General features: G+C 35.8%; 1 protein-coding gene across 2 annotated transcripts; it reads right to left on the reverse strand.

Annotated features, from left to right (window-relative positions):
- Positions 1-673: 673 nt before the first annotated feature.
- Positions 674-21,505, reverse strand: LOC129765307 (uncharacterized). 2 transcript variants are annotated; one of them, XM_055765473.1, is made up of 4 exons: positions 18,961-21,505; positions 16,394-17,957; positions 16,179-16,332; positions 674-2,195 (listed from the first exon to the last, which is right to left on the reverse strand). In XM_055765473.1, exons 1-4 carry the CDS (start codon positions 20,941-20,943, stop codon positions 2,006-2,008), a joined length of 3,891 nt encoding a protein of 1,296 aa, XP_055621448.1. In that variant the 5' UTR covers positions 20,944-21,505; the 3' UTR covers positions 674-2,005. The 2 variants fall into 2 exon arrangements, with proteins under 2 accessions (XP_055621448.1, XP_055621449.1); XM_055765474.1 differs by having other exon boundaries at positions 2,052-2,195; positions 16,195-16,332.
- Positions 21,506-26,953: the final 5,448 nt, after the last annotated feature.

The following is a 26,953-nucleotide window of genomic DNA, read 5'->3' on the forward strand; positions in this document are numbered from 1 at the left end:
AATTTCAATACTTCGTGGCATCATAACAATTTAAGAAAAGTAACATAAAAAATGTAATCTACATACGATTCTACATGAAAAACTGTATAAAAAGTTTTTATCTTAGGAATAATCGCTCTTGAAATAATTCATGCAATGCACCAAACAAACGTATACCGTCCAAACTACGCTAGCGCTCGGTCTGACCTAACTTAACGGATCATCTCCTATGTTCCGAACTAATCGAACAATCAACGGAATACAGGTTTACTCGCGAGAGACTTCCGTTTCTGACGGCGAGTCAATGGCCGACTCGGCGGCATGGGGAAGCCTCGGTTCCTTATCCACGCCAGATGGGGACTTCGCCCCCAATACATTGACCTCAGAATAGATTTCATTGCGAAAAACTAAATTCATAATAAAAATTGCACTGCGGTGACGTTAATACGTAAGTACCGTCTTATCAGGATCTGAGTATTCCACGAAAATATGAATTCCGCGATTGACAACGTTTTATATTGTCGACGTTATTCGCTAGGATCCATCTATAACACAAAATTTGGGCTAAAGGTAAGTCGACAAAGACTTGGAGCATGTTTAAACCCTAGTATTCATCTTAACGATTTCATGAGAACAAAGTCCGATAATAAAACAATTCGGAATATTCGGATAGTTGCCATAATATTACAAGTCATACCAAAATATTATTTATTCAATAGAATTACTTTAAACAATTCGTACTATTACGCAACAACGTATGCGTAAATGTTAGCTTATACTAAGCTACACAGAAACAAATCATATTTGTCAAACTGAATTATCAATGTACTCTTGCATACTTCCTAATAAAAAAATTTACTGATACATTACATAATTCGTTCCTTACATACTACAACTAGTTCAGTTCGATTTTATTACAGATATCTTTTTTTCATTTACATAACATAATCTAATGTGTATTCCATAATTAAAACAGTTTACTAATACTCAGTGTCAAAAGAAAACTGGATCGAAAAAGTGAATAATCTCAAAACTAGGATTAACATGAGAACATAAACATAGTACATAGATTTTCATCACATTTGATAACTTTGTTATGATACAATGGTGTTTCAGAAATTTTCTTCGTAAAATATTATTGTTGAACAACACAATTCCAATTAAATATTAGTTAGAAATAATTAACGAAATGGATACACACAGTTGCTCTATTAAAATCAACAGTATTTTGGTTACGCCTATTTCGCGCATTCGTTTTCGTTTCACGGACAACTGAGCTTCATTGCTGATAGTTCAGTAAAAGCTTTCATCAATTTGACTTGTAGCGAAAAAGGTGAAAGCTGAATCGTATAACAATAAAAAAATAGTCACATATTGAACGGATTACGTTGGTAATAAACAAAATTATATAAAACATTTTTTTTATATTTTGCTCTAATCAAAATCGAAGATGAAGGAAGTTGATATTAAAGAAAATAGTTTGTTCGCAGGGACGAATCATCTTTGGACCTTCGGTCTCTTAAAAACAAGAACAAAATGAACAAGAAAATAGTTCTGTATAAAGATAACATGAAAAATGTGGAGAGACAATTGTTGCATTTCACTCGTTATTATAGATTTTCTAACATATTTCTTTCACTGATGATATAAGATAGCACCTACAAAAGTATGGATTTCTTCTTCTTCTTTCTTTGTTTTTAAGAGGCTTTAAACTTTGCAGTTCATTCGCCTCTTGGATTTCTTCCAAAGCATAATTATAAATATTACTTTTGCTTCCTATCATAATGGTTTCATAATGGTATTAGTCTGTATTACTAACAAGTAATCAATGATAGTTATATAATAAAATCAAAGTTTCTGGATCGAGTGTGATGAATGCGTAATAGTAATTTTGATTTTCTATAAATGGTAAAACTACTGATCGTTGGTAAATGATGATTAATGTTAAAAATTGCGTTGAACACATTATATACACAAATGACAAGAATACTTAAGCTGCATAAATATACAAGTTGCAAATGTTTTTTTATTGGATATCTTCATCCTCTAATTCATCGCTCGATTCGGTCCAACGATTGCTCAGATGACTGCTGCTGCTGTTATCAGTTTGATCGAAAGAGCTTTTCATTTTAACACGATTACTGTTACCACCGTCATATAAACGTTCGGTTACATTCCCAATGCCACAGTGATATGACTGTGATCTTAAGACGGAGCTGGAAAAAACAAACAAACAAGTATATAGTTAATAATTCTAAAAATGTCAATATGCCCATGAAAATATAATACAGGTAGAAGCGACACTATTCCATGTATATTAAAATCATATATATATATTAAAATAATATCGTATCATTAAAATAATCATTAAAATCAACACGTGACCGGAATAAATCGTAGCAGGAAACAACTAGAACAAAAACGACCGCTCAGAAAAAGTGTAGTAGTCTAGAAACATTGTGGTGCGGAAAAAACATGATGGGTATAAATGCCTCACAGAGAAAAGCGGAATTTCTATTATATTCGTTTTCCGAAATTTATTCTGAGGTCAATGTAATGGAGTCCCCATTTAACGAGGATAAAGAATCGAGGCGACCCATGCCGCCAAGATGACACGATCCGAGTTCACCATCGATCCACCGTCGGAAGCGGCGATGTCTCGCATGCAAACCTGTTTTCCACTGATTGCCCGGTAAGTTTGAAACATAGGATACGATTCTTTAGCAAGGTCGGACGGCATACGTTTGCCTGATGCAGTCCGTTTGCCCGGCGCAAAATCATAACAAAATCATAATCATTACATACTCGCGCACGGTATCACAGAACGTCTTCTACCAATGATGTTTTTGCCGCGCCACATTATTTCTAGCCTAGTATTCTTTTTCTGGGCGGTCGCTTCAGTTGCAGTTGTTTCCAGCTGCAATTTATTTCGGGAACCTTATCAAACATTTGTATATACAAATATCTTTGATTTTTTGAATAATTTAACAAATAAATGTAAGATACTTTCAGCAAATTGGGATTGTATCAATTGTACACTGGGGTCATTTTCTACGCAGTATAACTTTTATGGAGTTCTGTTTTACACGGATGTTGGTGGTAAAGATGTCACCCTAAAGAATATGCCCATTTCAAACTTTAGGAAGGAAAATTACATGTTGCATTTACACCCATTTCCTACGCTGTTTTTTCCGGGAATCCAATAGATTATATTGCCCATGTTTGTATAGGTGACGTAAGCGACAAAATGTACAAAATCGACTCCTTAACCCTCCTGTACTCGCGTGCAAAATCATAACACGTATACTCGCGCACGGTGTCACAGACCGAAAATTTAACTTCTCTGTAATGTTGCCATTGTGTATTTTTCAGGCTTTATTGGCGTTTATTTGAAGAAGAGGGTATGATTGAATGAAACAACTCCAAAAAATATGTTTTCTTCGGCTTTATTATGTTTTAATAGTCATCTAATTCAGCCTCCTCAAAATAGAGTAATTTTTGATACTCCAACACAAATAACGAAATTCGAATTTTTCACTGTTATTAATTAAAAGTAAGCAACTGAATACCAGTCTTCAGAATCCTTGCTCGGTATATATTGCTGAATTGGCAGCGATATACTGGGCGCTGGACAGCGTCGCCTCACGACCTGTTGAACACTATTACATTGTAACGGATAGTCTTAGCTCTGTCGAAGCTATCCGTTCAGTGAGGCCGGAAAAGCACTCGCCGTACTTCCTTGAGAGAATACGAGAAATTTTGAGTGCTTTATCCAGACGCTGTTATGTCATTACCTTTGTCTGGGTCCCTTCACATTGCTCAATTCCGGGTAATGAGAGGGCTGACTCATTGGCAAAGGTAGGTGCAATTGAAGGCGATATATATCAGCGCCAAATCGCCTTCAATGAATTTTATTCTTTAGTTCGCAAAAATACCATCGCTAACTGGCAACGCAAGTGGAATGAAGATGAATTGGGCCGGTGGTTTCACTCGATTATCCCAAAGGTTAGCCTCAAACCGTGGTTCAAAAGTCTGGACTTGAGTCGGGACTTCATTCGCACCTTCTCCCGACTCATGTCCAATCACTGTTCGTTAGATGCACTACTCTTCCGTTTCAATCTTGCCAGCAGCAATCTCTGCGTTTGTGGCCAAGGTTATCACGACATCGAGCACGTTGTTTGGTCGTGCGAGGTGTATCTGGTCGCCAGATCGAATTTAGAAAACTCCCTTCGGGCCCGAGGAAGACAGCCCAATGTGCCGGTGAGAGATGTGTTGGCTCGGTTAGACCTTGATTACATGTCCCATATATATGTTTTCCTTAAAGCTATAGATCTTCGTGTGTGATTGTCCCTACATCCTTATACCCTCCTTTCCTTCCTTTGCGGGTAATTCGTCCCCTTGCTATAAATAGTAGAATAAGTTGAAATGTAAATAAACTATAGATATACGAATAGATTTAAGAATTGAGTGCTCATCAACATTGTTACAATTTCCTTATATCCCATCCTTCTCCTAAAAATATGTCACCCTTCTAAACTCGAGTACACCGCGAGTAATCGGTTTTCCACCTTACTAACCATAGATGTAAGAAAATTGTTTATATATATATGGTTTTAAAAATATATTTAAGAATTCGGCTCCTTTAAACTTAAGTAACTGAGCCTGTAAAAATAAACGAATTAATAAAAAAAAGCAACTGAATACAATTCATGGAAGTATAAAGAGCTATAAAATAACATAAAAACGTATTAATCGATTGTGGTTTCATTGGAGTAAGAATCAGAATATAGCATAACTGCATGCTCGAAACAAACATATGTTTTACATTTCATGCAGTTGTATAACGACCTTCTAAATAATTACCAGATGATTTTTTTTTATCCCATTTCTTTATTTCTGGCTCATTAGCATATTAGCTGTAACAGAGCCGAATTTTAATCGTGTACATGTCACATGTTTATCATATCTATAAATAGAACATTACACAGTTGCCATTTTTCGGCGTAAGAGAGTTCCTTCTATACCATATGGTACATTACACAGTAGCCATTTAGGCGTAAGAGTATTCTTTCTGTCCTTCCATTATCCAGTTAGACCACCAGACAGCGGGGACAGCTAATATGATCATTATTGTGTTATTCACAGCACAACAACCCGATGTTTTTCTTGTTGCAAGCAGAGCTTGCATATGGATAGAGAGAGGCCAGGACTCCGACACTGAATCGATCTCCATCGCTGATGATTGTTGCGTGGACGTAGTTTTTTCTGTAATAACACAAAGATGGTCAATGAGGGCCCTGAGTTTTGAATTAGTTACCAGATGATAAAGGTTCTAGAATATAAAGTTTGTATATTTCTAATATTCTTTGTCTCTGTTTTCTTGGTAAATTAAGAATTAATGCCTTTTTATATGGGGCATAAAAAGATGATACAAAAGGATTTTTAGGAACTTGATTTTCTTTTTCTTGTTTTCTTGATAATGTTATTGTCCATTATAAGAAAAATATCCTCGAAACTGTAACTGTTAAAAATTACCATAAGCTACCGATCAGTTTATAGTTTACTGTTTACAATTCTTCCACAAGTGAAATTCTTTCACAAGTGTGTATATGTATGACCATTATATTTAGCGAATAACTATACGAAAGTCAAACATTTATATTTTGCTTTTAAACGTTTGAATCTAACGACGAATAGTTAATATATGGATGCCTTCAATCCAGTTACAAAAGGGACTGAAATCAAATAAGAATAGTCCGGTTATGATCTTATGCATTATATTCAATAAATATTCCACACCACTAACATTCTTTTATACATTTCATTCAACAATATTCTAGAATATGAAAAAAGGCACTTGTCCAAAAAAGTTACTCCTATACTCGCGTCGGTGTGTCAGACCGAAAGTGTTAAAAAAGTGTCACACGTCCCCTTTGCACCAACACATGCGATACACTAAACGATGACGAACGACGAATAACGAAGCTAGAGAGAATCGCAAAGTCGTAGTAGGGTAAATGATCTTGGTTTGTCCAGTCGAAAATATGATCATGGTTTGCCCACTTTTTTGAATGCTCTAATTCAGCGCTCCTGTGTCAAATAAGGCCTTCGAATGTTTCGAAACATATAAATGAAATTGCCTTTTACATGATTTATAGTAGTTTGATAGTATATTTTTACGAAATCACAAATCACAAAGGATTATAAAATACACCTTCTATTTGTGTCAATGCGCCCCTCATTCGAGCTAACTTTAATCGATAACCAGATAATTATTTGGCACGTATTCAGACCTTTTCTGGATTTAAACACTTATAAATATTGTAAACATCATGCTTGCTCACCATTTGTATCGGATTTACATAGCTAAACCATTAAATTAACGCATTTTGATGAACTCAATTCTGATCATGAGTTGTCCAATTCAATAATGTTGTTTTGTCCACATGATTTCTATGGCAACCGCTTGGCGCGCTGCAGTTTGTTTATGTTTGTTTATGGTGTGCTTCGAATTATGGTTTTTCTGTGTTGATTGTGTTGAGGTGAACACTTCTAAAATGCCCAAGAAAAGGCAATATTCTGAAGAAAGCCTAAATTATGAATGAATCAATATGATGACAGTAAACTCAAGCAATGATAAATGCAACATCTGATCATTTTTTTGGGCAAACCATGATCAGAGGTGGTCAAACCATGATCATAATTCTTCTTTAAGGAAAATCGTTAAAAAACATAAAAATTTGAATAATTTCAACACCTTATGGTAGTATTCATGAAGAAAAGTCGATTTGCATTTACTAGTTGCGTAAAAACACCCCAAATTGGACAAACCAAGATCATTTACCCTATTGATATTTTCTGAGAAATGAACGAATTATTGATTTCTCGGTCTGACAGACCAATGCGCGAGTATAGGAGTGTTAAGGTAGGTTTAGAGTTATGACCTTATTAACACTTTTTTGTTAATAATTCATCAGTCCATATATAAAACGCGAGGAAAACATCTTGAAACTATAGGAAAAAACATTTTCTAAATGTTTGAACGCAATTAAATTGATAAAAGTGAATTAATTAAATATTTCACAACGATTCTGAATTTCCACCGTGGAATCGAGATGTTGGTGAACTCACCATAGTTCACCGACTTCGGCGAACGTGAACGTGAAAACAGTGGTGAATGTAGACGTCAAAATGTTTTCCCGTTCATGTTCACGATCGAATGTCGCAAGGCATTCTGAAAATTATTTCACCGTGAACTATAAAAGTATATATTTACCGTTCTATTCACCACGATTTTTTGAGTTGTTTGTTCACAATGTAGTTCATCGTGAAATAATCGTTCTATTCTACTACCTGTTTAAGTTCACGTTCACGGGAACTCTAAACCAAGTTTGAGTTGCTACGCATTCAATTTTGAAAAAAAAACGTTTTCGAAAAATTAAAGTTTGTCACAGAAATTAACAATGATCAGTATCTACATTTGAATCAAATTCTTTGTAGAGTCCAAACATGCCTTTCATGATAATGTCCTCTTACTCAGCGTTTTCTTATAGATGAATATAAAAAAAAAACCATTGAAACATTGCTTATGCTTATTGTATGTTCATTGCACCGCTGTGAACGTAGAAAAGAAATATTGTTTTTTATGTTGTAATAACTCAAATTTCTACATTTGAAACTTGAAGATGATAATGAAAATAATCCGTAGTAATGAAATTAACACAAAATTGACGTGGCCGGTGAATTGAAGTCATTTTCATCTTCCACTGTAATAACATGTTTATATAAACTCAAAGCCAGCATAGCACACGGACTTTATGAACCATTTTGGGTAACATTTCCTACTTTGAATATTTCACCAATATCGAATTAGCAGGTCAATTGTTCTGAACGTTAGAATGTTTGGAGGAGGAGGAGGAGTGTTGAATTATAAAGGCTTGTAACTTTTCAGTTCATTCGCCTTTAGCTTTTGGAGGACCTAGAAGATCTGATAGTTATATAAATTCACAGACAGTGTAGCACGTTGCTTCTGGGGTAGGCACCAAACGCACTCCGCGTTAACCGTATTGAATTCGGAAGTGTAAGATGCGTTGACATTGCTTGCAGGTTCTTACAAAAATGCAATCGTGAGAAGTAAACGACTACATAGAATTGTATTGGTGTGGTTACTTCCCCTCGCTTCGTTCGAAATCGTCTGCTTTCAGCGAACAAGGGAGTTTGTTTCTTTTTGTCAGTGATTGTACAATCAAGCTCATCGCGTACTATGACATACTGACCACTTTAGTTCATGCGTTTTCTTATGTTTGAGTAATATCACAATCCATGTAAACAGCCCAACTCAAGGATACCAGATATGATAACCTTTCTCCATTTCCTAAACAAATGAATTTGTGTGAGATATTTAAAGGCGAACACGAAATTATTGTCATGCCAATTTTCTTATAATGTTTAGAATCAAACCAAAATTTTAGGGTAGTTTTATACATATATTTACTTCGAAAATCAAAAGAAGTTAATCAATGGAGCCTTGAGTGTAAAATTGAACGCATTTTCGCATGATGCCCTTCATCTCATGATGTCTTTACAGTGTCATCCGGTACCAGCCACTCAGTTTTTTCCATTTTCTTAACATGTCCTTCTCGTCTTTGACTGTCTTCTTACTCTTCCGATTATTCTCGCTTCATTATTGCCCAGTAGTGCTCCACCGGGCGCAGCTCCGGACAGTTTAGCGGGTTCATGTCCTTTTTTTTTTTTTTTTTTTTATATCTGTATTATAGTGATTTTCAACTCATTTGGCTGGTTCGTCACTTTTTACTTCCATTTGTGGAAGAATGTCGGGAGTGAGAATTGAACTCGTGACCTTTAGCGTGAGAGGCATGGATGTTACCACTACGCCAGATCGCCTCCACGGTTCATGTCCTTTGGTACAAAATGGACAGAATTGGCCTCATACCACTCCAGGACACTTTTAGAATAGTGGCATGATGCCAAATCTGGCCAAAATAGCGGAGCTTCGTCGTGCTGCTGCAAGAACGGCAAAAGGCGCTTCTCGAGGCCCTCAGATTTGCAGATCTTGCCATTTACTGTGCCCTTTGTCACGAAAGGCTCACTCCTCAGTCCGCAAGAGCAGATGGCCTGCCAAATGAGATATTTGGAAGCGAACTTCGACATTTTCTTCTTCTTAAATTTGTCGTCCACATCGAACTTGCTTTTGCCGGTGAAAAACTCCAACCCCGGAATTTGTTTAAAATCGGCTTTTATATACGTTTCGTCGTCCATCACACAGCAGCCATATTTTGTCAGCATCTTCTCGTAGAGCTTCCGTGCCCGAGTTTAAGCCGTTGATTGTTGCCGCTCTTCGCGGTTTGGAATGTTCTGTACCTTGTATGTATGTAGTCCAGCTCTCTTCTTTGCATTCTGGACGTAGCTCTGCGACATGCCGATCTTTTTAGCCAAATCACGGCTTGAGATGTTGTGATTTACTTTAATCCAAGGCGCCTAGAAGTATATACTAAGGTGGGCCAACTTGCTAAAACCACTCTTCAGCAATCTTGGAAGTCTACTGTTTGTTTGTAAACAAAACACAATACGCTATTGCCGAAGCTCGCTCGTGATCAGTCTGTCTCTTTCACGCTACAAGCAAATAATTCCCCTTCTACTTTCTTCCGTGCTGTTTTCATATACCGCTCCCCTAACCAACTTAGTGACGAAACGGCCTCACCTAGTGCCATAGACCCGTCTTGCTTTAATCATCCGCTTCACCTTTCCCTCCGTCTTTTTGTTCTCCGGTCCCGGTTTTCTTCCAGCTTTTCTTTCAACTCCATTTTCATTAAATCGAAAAACACGACTTCGAGTTTGACAGAATGTAGAAAATACACATCAATGAGAAAGTGTGCGAAATTTGGTAAAAAAGGTAAAAAAGTTATGCCCTGTTGAATGTGTCACAATAATTTCGTGTTCGCCCTTTAATTTAGTACAGACAAGTGTTGTATGCGATATTTTTCTAAAAAAAAAACTTCAACCGAACATCTAAATTGAAAGTATAGCAAATGGAACATTTTTTCTCAGTGGCATTTGGTTACTTTTTCTCCATTGCCTTATATTATTTTTTTATTCACTCAATCAACGGTAGTTTTTATTTTTATTTGCATGTATTTTCCTGAATGCTTTATGCACAGGGATGCCAGATGATTTTTTCAGATGTATTCACATGGCACGAAAAAATGTCTCCAGATGTCTTCACAATCATATTGAAGGAAACTAAAATTCATAATTTAACTTTGAACAATTTTTGTTATCTGATTTGATTCAAAATGTCTTCACAAAATCAAATGTCTTCACAGTAAGTCAAATATTTTCAAAATGTAGACATATCTTCAAACCTGCATCTCTGGCATTGCATCGCGTTAATTATTAGCGAATTCTTTTTTGAAACTGAAATAGTTCCGACCTAGGTAGTGCGGACTGAATCAAAACGGCTGTCAAAAAAGATCCAATTGAAATGTCAAAAGAGATCCAACGATCAGGAGTGTTATTTTTCTTATGATAATCAACACTATAAAAGAGGTATTGTTGTCAAGGGCAAAAATAAGTAAAATTATAAAATGAACGAACTACATTTTTCCGTCAATTGTTTAATTAACCATTGCATCTCTAAAAGACCATCTCAGCCTTTCACTGAGTAACGCATTTTTAATGTCCCCTCTCTTTGTCATAACGTTTTTCCGAACGTAATAAAAACAAACAAAGTCAGAGTCACGTAAATGTTTACTCCTGCGATTTGGAAATATTCGATAAAAAGTAGAAGGAAGAGCTGCCAGATGATTTTTAAAAAAAGTCTGTAAAAACATGTGAATGTCTGTTAAAAATGTGGAAAAGTCTGTAAAAGTGTGCAGATCTATAGAAATGTCTTTTAACGTTAATTTTCACTTATTCATTAATACTTTGTACATCACGATGCACGTAAGATTGTATTCTGTATATATATATATATACAGCCATTCCATGCCAAACTAATATAGTTGTTCTCAGCTCTTCGTCAAAAGTGGTAATTTTGTTCTTTATCGCAAAACATTAAACTCGTATTTTTTTAATTTGTCATTAGGGTGCCCATTTCCATTTTAGGGTGATCCCAAAAATCATTTTTTCCACTTTTTCCCAAAATGACTTTTTTCAAAAATTTATAACTTTCGAACCACTCAACCGATTTAGATGATCGACATATCAAATTTAAGCCAATGAGCTTTAATTGAGAAATATTTAACTTGCATATAATATGGATCCTATTTTTAATATGGATTGAAAGCTGAGAACTTTTGCATAAAATATCTCGATATCAGAGATGCTATTTTTTTCGTTTTTGAAATATGATTTTGCAAAACTAATCGATGGTTCGAAAAACAATTTTTCCCCATTTTTCCCACTACAAAAAGTCATAACTTTCGAACTATTGGACCGATTCATATCATCGACATATCAAATTGAAGCTTACGAGATATATTTTTTAAAAAAATATTACTTTTGCGAAAAAATTGAATTTTGTTTTTGTAATTATGGATTGAGTTAGTTTTTCATAGTTTTCTCGGTTAAAGATAGGAGCGCTATATTTTTTTATATTTTTTATGGAAAGCTGAGGAGTATTTACTTAACATATCTCGATATCAGAGATGCTATAATTATCGTTTTTAAGTTAGAATTTTGTAAATTTAACATGTTTTAAGTCTTCGATCAATATTCATATGTGACTAAACTAGACCTATGCTACTAGAATCCAATCTTCCCGCAAGTGTGAGTTTTGCTTATTGGCTTCAATTTAATATATCGATCATCTAAATCGGTTCAGTAGTTCAAATGTTATGATTTTTTGCAGAAAGTTATTTTTGGACAAATGGGGAAAAATGATTTTTTTTTAAAATCATATCTAAAAAACGAAAAAATAGCAACCCTGATATCGAGATATGTTGTGTAAAAAAACCTCAGCTATCAAGAAAAAATATAAAAATATATAGCGCCCTCTAGTCCAAAGTCATAAAAAAAATAAAAAACGACTACAATCAATAATTACTAAAATATAATTATGTATTTCGCAAGTTAAATATTTTTTTTATAAAAGGCTAGGTCAATTTTATATGTCGATCATCTAAATCGATTCAGTGATTCAAATGTTATTAATTTTCATTTGTCATTTTTGGGAAAAAGTGGAAAAAAATGATTTTTCGGACCACTTAATAACTTATGTGCTGTAAGTGTGTTTAAATGTTTCAACGATCTACACATACATACATACACATACATACACAAACATACGCGTTGTTAATTTTTATAAAACACAGTATTTCTCCGTTGATATATTGGACATCCACCAAGGCTTGCGGTCTTGTCGTTTTTATTTTTAAAAAAATGCAGTGTATATTTTCCATCCGCCATGCAAGGCTATACAAGTTTTAGACCACCACACGGCCATGAACCATGTCTGTCGTAACAATATCGAACAGTAACCCATATTTCGTCATAAGCAGACCCGAAAGCAAATGTAAGTTGTTGAAAATAGAATGAAAATTTTTATTCGATGTTGTTTAAATACATAGGTTGCATAGTCCTGACCCTAACTTAACTATTTTTCAATAAATCTCCTTGCATTTCAGCAAAACAATCTTGTCTAGAACAGAAAATAATTATCAGAGACAATTTTCGTTCAAGATTTTTCCTTACCTGCAGAGAATGCAATTCTCGCGTAACTTTTGAAAAGGTCCTATGTAACAAATGTAAACAAATCGATTTAATGGATGCACGCTATTAGTTTTCAATCATTGAATGTATTACAAAAACAATCGTTCACGTATCTATCTTCTTCATCTTTTTGTCGCCGATACAAAAAATATCCAATGTACAGATTCGAATTTTAAGCACCCGGCTATTACTTCGGACGCCACTTTCCTCCGACGGCCGAAACGTCCGAAGTAACAAAGCAGTCAAAACAACTCGCAGTCGTACTTCGGTCGTTTTGGAATTTGTTTCTTACAGGTGTTGTTATCGATTTCAGTGCAATTCAACGAGTGATAACAATAGTAATCAGTCTTTAGAACGAAATGCTGATATTTGGATTGTTGTTTATTAGTTAGTTTCAAATTTTTATAGTGCAACGTAATATGTCCAATGTGCAAACGCGGGCAGTCAAAACGTCCAATGTAACATTTTTCGCTCCGAGGCTTCAACCTTAATCTCAAATCACGGAACAATAGTTACGATTGGTTTTACGAAGTTATTCTTGACAGCTAGTGGTGAAAACAGTGATAAAGATTGATAGCTTTTAAGACAATTCGCGAAATAATGTTCGGGTCTTCAACTACGTTTTTCTCGAGTTGGCGAAAATGTTACATTGGACCTTTTCAAAAGTTACGCGAGAATTGTTCATTAATTGTGAATAACCGTATCCTCTTTTTCGTCTGCAATGATGTCAAGGCAAAAGTTCCAAACATCATACACACCAGATGGGCCAACAAGAAGGACTGCCGGGCCGCAGGTTGAGTATCGCTGGTCTAACGTCATGTGTATTGATATATACTAAATATAATAACTTTTCTGTATTAAAACTATGGAAAAATGTCATATGGTGAGTCAAATATTTTTGATGTGATGAATAGATGTGATGAATGTTTTACAGATATGTCTGTAAATTTACAAACATATTTGTAAATCTGGCATCTCTGGTGGTCTGAGAATTTATTGCAAGAAATCGCTTGAAAACATGCAAGAATTTGCTTGAGAATGAAGTGGATTGAGTCCGCACCACTTAGGTTCCGACCAGATTCTGTAATAAAAAAACGATTTCGGTTTCAAGAATGAGGCGGTTTGTTGGTATGGGTTATATAGTCTGATTTGTCAATATTTGCGATGACAACTTATTCTGCTTTACCGGGTCGGCAAAGTAACGTAACGCGTCTTTGATAAATTCAGTTCATTTTCGGCCTAGATGTTACATAAACATCAACATTCAATCTATATATATATATATATATATATATATATATATATATATATATATATATATATATATATATATATATATATATATATATATATATATATATATATATATATATATAAAAATGGAGTGATGTCTGTCTGTTTTTCTGTTTTTCTGATTCTTATGGACTCGGAAACTACTGAACCGATCGACATGAAAATTGGTACGTAGGGATTTTTGGGGTCGGGGAAGGTTCTCATGATAGTTTGAGACCCCTCCCTCCTCTCTAAGGGGGGCTGCCATACAAATGAAACACAAATTCTTGCATTACTCGAGAATTAATCAAGCAAACGAAATAAAATTTGGCATGTGGAGGTTTTAGGATGCAATAAATGTTTCTATGGTGGTTAGATGCTCCTCCCCCCTCTCTTGGGAGGGGGGGGGTGTGGTCTTCCATACAAATGAAACACAAATTTCTGCATTACTCGGAAATTAATCAAGCAAATAAAACCAAAATAGGCATATTGAGGTTTTAGGGTGCTGAAGGAGAGGGGGCTGCCATACAAATGAAGCATACATTTCTGCATAACTCAAGAACTAACTCGAAAACTAATCAATCAAATGGAGCCATATTTGACATGTGAAGGTTTTTGAATATGAAAAATGTTTCTATGATGGTATGACACCCCTTCCTTCTCTGAAATGGAGAGGGAGTCCTGTAAAAATAATACAAATATTTCAACCAAACATGACAATTGAAATTTTTTTTCAATGTGATAAAACGCACTCCTATATCTTCTTCTATTTATATAAATAAAAATGGATCACCGAACGTGTTGATAAGAGCAAAACTCGAGAAAGGAATTGTCCGATTTAGGGCTGTCTTTACCCTATCATATTTTCTGTATCAAACATTTATTCAATGTAACGGAACATATTATTTGCAAGTGGTTGAAAAATCGTGAACGAAATTTTAAACGTGAATGTGATAACCCGGCTACACTACACGGTGAACGGTACGGTGTAAACATCTGGACACGAAATTAGTTTCCCACCGAAAATTATTATTAAAATATAAAATAATCTTCAGATACAATGTTTGTAAGATTCTTTTACCACATGAGAAAAACAAAGTTTTCCATACACATTAAACACTAATTTGATACGGAGGAGTTAATTTTCATAGAAATTATACTATTTGGAAACTGTTAATTCTACCTGAAAATCCATTATTATCTGTGGCCCTTCACTAAATCGTAAAACGAAGTTCAGTGACTTGCCGTTGATTCCGATGTTCACCACCTCGAGAAAACACCTTATGCAAAATATCAACTCAATCGGACTTAAGGGAGAGTGGCGCCAAGCGGTCAAAGTTTGAGCTTTTTGTAAATCTTGAAGTGTTATGCAATTTTAAGATATTTGGCATCAAAAAAATTTTTGAAAACCCCGATTTCCGGTGATCATTCGGTTTTAAAAAAACATAAATTTAAACATCTGCGATACTAGTAAATGAAGTCCGAATGAGCTAATATTTTGCATAGGGTATATTATCGTGCAAATCAACGTTTCGCGGCAATTTGCGAATGAAAAAACCAGATAACTATTTTTATTGGCATCCTTACTTTTCGTCTCGTATTTCGAAAAAAAAAGTCCCAGAGTGTCGATTTTGGCAATTTTCGAAATACGAGACGAAAAGTAAAGCCAATAAAAATATTTATCTCGATTATTCATTCGCAAATTGCTGCGTAACGTTGATTAGCACGATAATATTTTTTTTTCGAAATGACAGTAGATCTCGACGTTTCATGCAATCTAAAGACATTTGGCATCAAAAAACTTTTTTCGAAAACCCCGATTTGCTTTACTCCCCCCTAGTGTGGTTTTTCGATTTCCAACAAAACTCATACTTTGACCGCTTTGCGCCACTCTCCCTTAAGTCCGATTGAGCTGAAATTTGATATGGGGTGTTTTTTTCGAGGTGGTGAACATTTTGTATAGGGTAACTTTTTGAAATTTTAGGGTCGATTTTTTTCCCATACATTTATTGGCACCCTAACGTGCATACATAACTACTAACGCCACTTATATTAAAATGGAACAAATAATTTGAAATATTAAGATAGCATGGACATCCCTAATGAATACTTGAAATCAACACCCGTGTAGAAATGAAAATATGAATAAATTCGTCCAAACTGCATTGTGCAGGGGAAAGCTAGAAAGCCAGGCAAACCTTTCATTTGATTTACTTAATCGTTCGGTATGGAGTTGAGCCTGACGTCGTGCTTCTTCTTGTTTCCGTTTGCCCTCCATAGCAGCCTTCATTGGATCATAACTGGCTCTTCGACGCCACATTTCAAGTTCTTGTTCCTTCATTTGTTTCTGAGCTGTAAAAAAAGTGTGTGATAATAAGATCGAAAAATTAGCTGAAATATTATGATTATTCACCATCTTTTTTAGCACATGTTGATACTTTAGTGCCGGCAGATTTAACACTTCTTGTACTCATTCTGCTCGGTTCGATTCTACTCATTGTCACTGAAGTACTACTTGGGCTTTTTTTGACATCTTGTTTCATTAAGTAACTTTTAGATTCATCCTTTTTGAGAAACGTTCCTGCGTTTGGTATTTTATATTTTGAGATATCCATGTATTTTGGTTGCACTCTTTGATATCCAGCAGTTCCCGCAGCTGGTATCGATTCTTTAGATGCAAATTCTTTGCCGACCGATTTACGCGAAAGATGCAAATCTTGTTTCATGCGATTTAAGCTAGAATCACGCGGCATAGACGCACGATCACGTACGGCTCCTCGGACTTGTAGTGTCCTTCGAGGCAATTCTGGAGTATTTGGGCAAGCTGCTACACCTTGCTTAATGCCGGCAGCGATTTTTTTGTTCTGTTCCATTCGCATGAGAAATGTTTTATTATATCTGGTGTTTGTGATTGGTTCCTTGTCGATATCGCCAGTTTCTTCGTCCTTATCGCTAAAGTCTGAGTTCGAGGAGTAATCTGGATCCAACTCTAAATCGTCATCGTCATTTATATAAAATTTATCGTCGTTGTCGTTTGCAACGTTTGCAACCATTTTTTTAAAACTAGTACTGCTCGCTGACTTTTGAATTCTTGTTCCACCTATCTTGGAATCTAATTTAGGTGTTAATGTAGGAGTCGTTGGTTTCATTGCTTTGACAGAGAATGAACTAGATCTTTTGATAGGAGAAGACATTTGAAAAGGTACCGACTTTGAATTTCCAGATCGATTAGTCACACCTCCTGTTGTTTTACTCTGTATTGTGCTTGATTTGCCACCTGTTAGAGTAATCTGTTGCTTGATCGATAGCCCAGTTTTCTTAGCATCCAAAAACAAATCCCCAACACCCGTTGTCACCACGAGTAAACTCTCATCATCTTCATCATCAACATCATTGCCAATAATTAGGCCATCATTCAACGGCTCCCGATAGTATGCGTTTGTTTGATCAAAGTTTTGAAAGCATTTCACTGGTTTTGGTGGCAGTGAAGACATCCCTTCAAAAGAATTGTGCCGCGTATGCTGTTTCTTGAAATCTATAACTGCATTCATATTTTCTGTGTTCAAGCTGTTGGACATTTGATTTCCGAAACCTAAATTTGACAGAGCGTTCACATACGATTCCGAATCGTCAAGTGAAAGATTCCGTTTGTGATTGATTGAGTTTAAATGCTGCTGTTGCTGTTGGTGGTGATGATGGTGTTTTATGTTACGTAACTGTTGATGATGTGGTGAGTACTGCTGGCTTTCAAGGTTCAGGGCTTTGTCCTGATACGAATGGTGTACGGGAGATTGTAACGAATTCATTGGAGAAATCTTGGGAGAGATTCGACGTGAAGCCGGACTTTGTGGACTCGAATGTGATGAGTTGTGTAATGAAGTACATCGTAAAGAATTACGCCTATGAAGATCCTGTAATGTACAAATAGCCGCCGCAGTCTTTTGCAAATACATTTCAGTTTCGTTTGTGGACAGGTCCTGAAATAAAACAAAAAAAAACATTGATAAATACGTGAGATTGTTTACTAACATATACCAATTAGTGCGGAAATCTTGTGTTCAATAATTCAAATGTAAACGCGGCCTTTTTACTTTTTTATATTAATGCATGTTAATGTTCCAGTACTCAATAATACTTCAAATCATCCGACTGAACCACAAGAAAGAATGCACAGCATTGCTTTCGGTGACTGTTAAGCAAGAGGCAATGCCTATTAATCGTGAAACTCTCCTCAATCTAGACCACATTTTACATGCTCCACTGGAGCAGATCGCACGTGGACGGGAGATATCTTTATACAAAACAAATAAATATTACATTATACTGGCATCATGATCTTGTAACATTTTTCTTGAGCTACAATAACATAACCTGAGCTGTGCGCGCGTGCTTGGTTTCAAATATATACTACGCTTATCATATTTGTGCAAAAAATATAACATATGTGTTATGGAGTTGATGTATCTTTTTCTTCGAATTTATTTGTTTCAACGCTGAACAAGAAAATTAACCATTGTTTCGGGTGTATACCGAATGCACACTTTGCAGCATTAAAAAACAAAAAGTGAAACTTAATTTGATTCGTAATCTGATTCCACAAATAGGTATAGTAACAAAATCTTCAATTTGTTGTCTATCATAATCATTGATGTCTTTTAGTCTCTGTCCTTTTGCACCATGTTTCAACTACGTTGTAGCTCTAGTATAAATGTGAAGTGTCTCGATCAAATAATCAATTTTGAAATATGAGTAAGCATATGATGATCCAAAGTACTATTGTAAAATTAGCTGAGGATCATGAGGAACTGGAAGCGTTCTTAGCTTCAATCCAAGTAAACATCGTTGAAAAATTAGTATTTATATATATCCTGATTACATTAATTGCTGGTTCGCCTGCCTAATTAAGCACAACTGTCCAGTTAAATCCAATAAGATTGTATTTATGCTATTTACATCTATAAATCAATTCAACCAACTTACCGAATTGCTCCCTTGCAAACTCCGGTTCCTACTAACACTTCTAGCTCGGCCAACCGATCCAATAGGTGACGGAATTTTACTCGGACTCATAGGTGGCTTCGCTGCATTCGGATTGGTATATTGTCTCATGCTCCCTCTTCTAGTGAATTCGTTAAAACTTGAACTCACTTCATTATTATAACCTTGCTTTATCAAAGGTTCACTACCACAACTGTCATTCAACAAACGATCCAGCTGTTTTCGATACAAATGTTGCCTATCCAGATTGTCTCCAAATTCTTCATATTTTTTAGCATCATAATAGTCACTTTTGGTCATATCAATGTCAAAATCGTACCCAAATTGATTACTGTTTTCAAAGTCATAACTTCGGGTCATATTGGAATTATTGCTGTTGGATTTCTGAACAGGGTTTTTTGAATATTCTCGTGCATTTTTAGCCCATTCTTGAATCCAATCTTTTTTGCTAGCAACGGAACCTATAGCAGATGCATCGGAACTTGTTTTATGCCTTGGACTGTCATAATTCTTATTGTAATTTGACAATCCAGTTGCTTTTTGTGAATCAGTATAGCAATTCAGAATTTTTGCTTCTTCGTGTTTATGTATATTTAATTTGGCCACACCTTGAACGTATTCGGAGCTATCAATGTGAGATTTAGTTAAGCTGTTTCTCCGCTGCATTCCTGATCGATTTTCCAAACTCGGCTTTATGCTCAAAATTCCACTAGTGGTGACGGATGTAAATGTTCCTTGGTCCGATGAATCAACTTGTTGTGAGTAAACAGCTTTATCTGGCGATTTAGATTTGTGAGTAATGTTTTTAACACGCGATTTCAACTTTTCTAAATAAGATTGTTTTGATTTCATTGGCTGCATTCCAGATGAATCATGAAAATAAGTAACTTCTAGAATATTAGGTTTTCGCCTTTCATCAGTTTTTCCAAATATTGGCTGATCTAAGTCTATGATTTCTAGTTCATCATGAAAATTAGTTGGCCGCCTAGGAGAAGTATCTATGCTGAGACCCGTTGGCAAAAAGTGTTTTGTAGTCGTTTTCGGATTCGATGCTGGCATTCGATCAATATTCATACGTTCTTTTTGTTCCTCAGTATAATTGTCTCCATCTAAAGTATAGGTTCCTGCTTCACTAACGCTCTCGCCATCATCATCTTTTCCAAAATTTTCTAATGGAGGTTCAACGCAGAGAAGTCCTATCGAAGAATCCAAACTTTCAGCATTGAACTCAGAACTGGAACATGCATCTTTCGTGATATTTTGCTGATCAAATGCCATTTGCAACGTAGTCGATCTAGGCGTAAACTTATTACCATCCTTCATCTGAATAACAGATTCTTTCGCTGTAACTTCGGTCATGCTAGTGCGAGGACTCCAACTGTGTCTTTTACTAATAGCGTCCTTGGTGGATTTATTTTTATCTCGAAGTTTTACATCTGTCTGCATATCGGGCAAGTTGTTCTTATTTTTCCGCGGAAGATTCACACTTTGGGGCGTTTTTATCTTACCTGGAGGTGGTCCTGATTCCAACTTTGATAACGAAACGCCACGTTTGTGTCTGTTTTGGAATCGCTCGAGCATTTTTTCGTGACGTTGTGCATCTATTGACTTTCGTCCGTCACTGAAATCAATTGTAAATGCTAATGCATTTCGAACGTCAGGGTCCTCGCTGCTGCAACGCTGGTCTTTCTTTATTTCCTGCATTGACATACTTTTATTTACACTATGCCCATCTCGAACTTCTTTGTAGGAACTACAGTTACTTGATTGCATTTTCCGTCTGTCTACGTTTTTTGCCGCAAGAGGCTCAGTGCAGACATGATCATCCAGAGGGGAATAATCACTTTTTCTTGAATTCTCGGGACTATGGTCGCTTTTTTCATAATCAGTAACAGTTCCCACGTCAGTCGGATTTTTCGTATCTTTTCCATCGATATTGCACTGTCTTTCTACGAAAGGATCCATTTTCGTAGTATATAATATATATTCTTATTGCCAGAAAGTTATTCGCATTCAGCTTCAATTCCTGCTGTCCTTATAGGAATACATCAGCAACTTGTTATGTTTCTTATTTACATTATTTAATACAACAGCACCCATGAATGCCTTACTTTACTGCTCAAATGATACATGGTGAGCGGATGTAACACCAACAAAGCAAGAGGATTTTCCCTGTCACTGTTGTATCACTTTTGTTGGAGTTATTTTGATGAAAATTTACGTTTTTATTTTTGGCAACTCATGATCGCGTTGAGATCGTCGTAGCTTTCGTTTCACATACTGCACATAACAACCGAATTAATTTCATGTCTATTGTTTTTCTTTCCAGCAGGCATATTTCCCGTGCATCTAAAGAATTCCTCTAAACTGCCAAAACTATATCTGACACACAAGCAACGAACGGTTTATTGTTTATATCGTTAAATCTAACGCGATCACCCATATTTTCGATTAAAATTGCAGACAATGAATGATTGCGATTCATTTGAAATTCCACATTCAACCTTTATCTTCGAATGAACTGTCAATAAACTATATTATACTATGATATCATATATTCCCACATTTATTTATTTGAGAATATCAGGTTGAAATCCAACTGAAACAGACTATTTGTAGCTTTACCCTAGCAGATAATTTAACTTGGATAAAAATAGATGTTTTAATACTTTTGACAGCATTCCAAATTTCAAGATGTATAAAATGTAGGAATAACAGACAGTGATGAACGAACGACATAGGGCTCATAACTAGTGTATTCAGGATATCGAAGCTGATTTACAACCAGTTTACAAAAAACAATTTAAACAAAGCAGAAGGTTTGAATAAGTAGCTTACATGAATAATACATTTTATTTTTATAATGGTGAGAAGTAACATAATATTCCGCGGAAGGTTTAAACTGGATCATGCGGATAGAATCAAATTGGTTGTCAGAATGAATCCAATAGAAATACCAAAAGAGATTCAATAATCAGGAGGGGAAAAAGTGTTACTTTTCTCATAATTATCAACTACATAGATAAAATATTGTTATCAAAAGCAAAATAAATCGAAAATTAATAAAAATGAATGTACTACCTTACGCATCAATTAATCAGAATCAGAAAGATCTAGCTGATATTTTAGCAGGAACTGTAATTTCAGTGTTATTGAGAAAATTTTAATTAATTTAAATTCAATTTTACTTCTTTCAAAAATTTATTATTTTTTATGTGTTTTTAAGGGTTTATCCAAATTATAACATTGATTACATTGGAATTCACACAAAAGGCAAAAAAATAGGATCTATGAATAATACTTAAATAAACATACATCGGCTATCGTGCCACTTGAATCTGGTCTTCATTGAACACTTCACTAACCCAGCAAACATTAAATCGCATAACAAGCGTATATATAACATCATATGGCATATAATGCGCCTAACGGGCTATTTGAAATTTAATCCAACAGCGGTTAAAATTTTCGAGTGCATCAGCATTTCATTGTCATTTCAATATGATGTAATATGTTCTTCATTAGGATCTAATATGATTTACTGTTTCATGATTTTCTTCAGCATGCAACACGATTTACTACAGTGCTGAATCGATTCAAATTATACGCTTATACGACACACAAACTGCATCAGCCACTACTCGCTAGATGTGCATCTCCACAGAATAAATCTTGTTCAAAGCAACGTCTGTCGGTGTGGAAACGGTTACGATGACATCGATCACGCAGTTTGGCAATGTACGGATAATTACGCAGCCAGAGAGTACCTTTTGAATGCCCTTAGGACCCAAAGAGGACAACCCTATGTTCCTGTTAGAGACGTGTTGGGAACTCGCGACATCTGCTATATGCAGTTGATCTATATGTTTGTGAAACGGACTAGCATAAGAATTTAATGCTTTTGTGTGTTTTTTTTTCTTTTTCGTTACTAGTTTGTTTGTCTTGTCCCCTCATCTCACCGTCGCCCACCCTCGGCAGATAGTCGAACACCAGATGCTATCCCTGGTCTTTATGCACAATGCTACAGTGCGTGCGGCAACTCTCGGTTGAGACAACGATACCTCATATCCATATCCCTAACCTGATCCATCCCACAAAAATTGTTGCCCCTCTAACCTCGAGTAAACCGCGAGTAATCGGTCGAAACCTACTAAACATAGATTTAAGTTGAAATTCTGTAAAAAGTCGCAGGAGGGTTGTGTCCGAGACACGACCGCATAGTTGACATAGGATTCCGTTAGGATATTTGTTGATTTTGGATATGTTTCAATTACATCGTTAAACTCTTTGATGATAATTCGGTGGTTTTGTTTCGTTGTTGGGTATTGTTTGTTCACTCCACCAGTGTTTACTGAGTGATGATGACAGAAGGATGATAAACAGTGGTTGAATGGTGCGTATCCGATAAAAGATACATAAGTGGAACGAGAAATGATGAAAACCACTCTCTGTGATCCTATATGAGATTCCTCCTTTGTTATGTATGGATGAAATAAAGAAAAAAAACTCACCAATGCATTATAAGATAAGTTCCAATACCGAACACAATTATTAATTTTTCTCATCAGTTAAAACAATATAGAGAAAACATATTTGAAATGGAAAAGGTAATTTTCTTTTATAATTTTTACTCTCTGAGTGTATATTCAACCTAATGCGAATTTTAATTGGACTAACAACACCTAATACTAAATGTAGAGCAAACCACTGTTTATAATATTTCTTCAGTTTTTAAATTTTTCTCGCCGTATAAACTTTCCTTGGGTGAGAATGAACACAAAAAAACAGACAGCTTAAACCAAACGACCCGTTCTCGAGCGGGACAGACCTTGGTTTTTATTTATGAAAATTGAAATAAATCGTTTCATATTTCAAGTAATTTTTAACAATACTTCTACCATATACAATTTTACACTTACACATGTGTTAATTTTTTCACAATACACGATCGGTCATTTATATGAAATTTCACGAAGCAACCAACATTAAAGTTCCAAATTTAAATTTTATTTGCTATAATTAATCGTTTCACTCACCTTACTTGCAATATAAAAATGCCCTCGACTTGCATATATTTGCAATGCCGATCTCCCCCGGTCATCTTGGTTTTGATGTCTCTGTTAGGGAACACATTTCGGCAGGAACAAAAGCTCCCCCTACTGTGTATTAGCAATGGCGATTTCCTTCAGGCAGCTTCGTTTTGATGTCTCTGTTAGGGACCCGCCGCATTTGTCGTCAATTTCGACCAATCAAAAGTGAGTATTTCCGTTAGGATAGGGGTTGAGATTTTTCAATTGTTAGATAGTTAGTTTCATGACATATATTATTTTCTTCAATATACAAAATTGTTATGGAGTATCGAAATCGATTGACGCAAAAATTTCATCAATCCATCATGAAATGACTGAGCAATAAGCGTTTGAAATTGGACAATTTTCACGATGTGCTCGATTTTCGATTTTCAATTTGTACCCCAATATGTTCCCGAAAGACGTAATCCTACGTCAAAACAAATCATGAATTAGTGGCTCCGCAAAGCTCATGCGATTGAGCCTTACAAATAAATGAATTGAAAAAAAAGACGGGTGGGTAATGTCGGTGACATAACCGGAGTGACGTAGGACTATACAAAGGGGACAGCTTTTGCTAAATATATATTTTAAATATATTGTTTTATTTTCTTCTCCTACGTGAATACCTACCTCTCTACCTGAAAAATGTATTAGTTTACTGTTTACTCTTTATGAACATGTTGGGGGTTCTGAAAAGAACCTTTGGTGTTGTGTTTTTGCGTTTTTTTTTACAAACTTGATTCTTAATTTTTTTCTGAAGGCTTTGTACTTATTAAATGTTCAACGTCGGGCATCTTTCGGCGTATACACATATCGTACAATCAAAATGATGGCTGGCTGTGATAGGGAATGCATAGGTGGTCATCAGTTCGTTCACTATCATATATTTCACTATTGAGCACATTACCGTACCTTAAGCTGTGGTTTCGGAGACGAATGAATTGTAAGATTTGTAGTCTCCGCAAACAAAGTAAATAAAAATGAAAAAGAACTGAGGTTTTGGAGACGAACTCTACGATCTTTCGAGAAATAAACGAGCTATAAGCGTTCTGAAAAACCAACAGTAAATACCGGGACGGATGACCTTCGAATTAAAGCCCTTTAAAATAAGAACAGAGCAGCAGGAAATACATAGCTCATCGTGTTGCTCCTTAGTTATTTCTCTATGCAATGCAGATGTAACGTCAGTCAATTTTCAACATCAGTTATCAACCAAAGAAAGCAGTTCTTGCTACCGAGAAAATTCGTTAATGCCATCCTGCATACAATGTGTTGTAATTTGAAGCCACTTTTAATTCGGAAACCATACATGGGTTTGTGAAAACTGAATGAACAATTTAAAAGACCCCAACCACCAATAAGTTCAAGAACAAGTATAAACAAAAAAAATCAGTTTATATTATATGTCATATTATGTCACTTATAGTGTATTGGTATTGTGAAAAACTTTTAATAACTCTTATTTGAAAGGTTTAATGGCCCTGAAAAGCGCCGTGTTTTACGGTGGCTGGTTTTGCCACCAAAGCAGTCTGTATAAACAAACTTTTTCTTTCTTCTACCTGCTGCCGTTTTGCGATTGCGTTTGCCTCTCGCTGAAACTAGTTGTTGCCTTGATGAGCGCCGAACCGAAGCTGCTCTGTTCTTGATGCGTGTTTTCTGATTGTCGTGAGCAGCTTTGCAAGCCAACTCGAGCACTCCGACGGCCGAAACTCTATAATCGCTGTTAGGTATACTGGTGCTCCGGCACCAATCCGTTCGGCCTAGTTACCCTTGCGGAGCAATCAGTGAATGCGACCAACTGGGAACTGGAGACCTGCACGGTTGGAGTGAGACTTTGCCTTTCCCTTAACTTGTCCTCCTTTGTTACGTCCACACGTCCACGTTGCTGCTTGTTTTCTTTTTATGATGTGATGCGATGCGATGTTAAACGATGCCGTACAACCACACTGGTTTACGGTTTGAAAGAAAATGAGATATTTTTTTGAGGTACGCGCGTTTTATACCCTAGCGGTACACGCTCACAGGATAGAGATAAATCGGCAGACTCAGTCAAAGGGGCGTGTCCAACGAGACGAACGAATGAGCGTTAAAAGGCAGCGATGGCAAAAAAATACATTCATTACGATTTGTTCGCTCGTTGGATTCACATGCAGGCTAAAAAGGGTCCTTTTCAGGATCACAAAATTATCTTTAATCTAAAGAGTTTATTGTTTTGTTATCACTGGATATCCCCATCTTGTTCGGCTAAACCTTCCTTCCTTCCTAGTGATTGCGTTTGCCACTCGCCACAGCTTTCACAGTTGGAAAATTTCTCCCCATCCTGCTTGTGACATGTTGTACAGTAAATTACATTCAATGACACGTCGCATTACCACCACTCAGTATCGGATTGGAGGTAATTTTAACCTGTAATTGAACATTTGCGATGACAGCGGTACAGTGTCGACTTTCAATGTGGGGTCATAATTTGGACCCCGAACTCTATGTTTACAAAAATGTCCAACTAAATATGTCGCATTACAGGTCCGTCCAATTAGCTAAATATCGAGATAAGTGTAAATTACTGTACTTTCAATCTAGAAGCAATTTAAGAATTGAGAGAAAATCAATAAGCTCAGAACAACTGCCAAATTCACATACTCATCATATCCTGGCAAACAAATTATGAAAAAATCAATTTGTGTTTTATTATTATTTTGAATATTGTTTTAGAAAGCATTGAACTGTATTTCCTTCTTTTATGGAAGGTTTAATGGCCCTGAAAAGCGCCTTGTTTTATGGAATGGTCCCAATTTAGAAAACTTAGTACTCGTGGTTTTGAAAAAAAACCATTTCGAACGCCCTCGATGCCGCCTTATTCTGGATTTGCCACCAAGGCCGTTTGTATAAAGAACAAACTTTTT

The sequence above is a fragment of the Toxorhynchites rutilus genome, chromosome 2 (genome assembly GCF_029784135.1).
Source record: "Toxorhynchites rutilus septentrionalis strain SRP chromosome 2, ASM2978413v1, whole genome shotgun sequence".
In the NCBI taxonomy this organism is placed as follows: Eukaryota; Metazoa; Arthropoda; class Insecta; order Diptera; family Culicidae; genus Toxorhynchites; species Toxorhynchites rutilus.

Bases quoted from the DNA above. Each gene is read 5' to 3' on its own strand.
- LOC129765307 (XM_055765473.1), bottom strand. From the start codon at position 20,943: ATGGATCCTTTCGTAGAAAGACAGTGCAATATCGATGGAAAAGATACG. The intron at 17,958-18,960 runs GTAAGTTGGTTG...GTTTTATTTCAG, and splicing joins GTTTGCAAGGGAGCAATTCG to GACCTGTCCACAAACGAAAC. The intron at 16,333-16,393 runs GTGAATAATCAT...CTTTTTTTACAG, and splicing joins AACATGTGCTAAAAAAGATG to CTCAGAAACAAATGAAGGAA.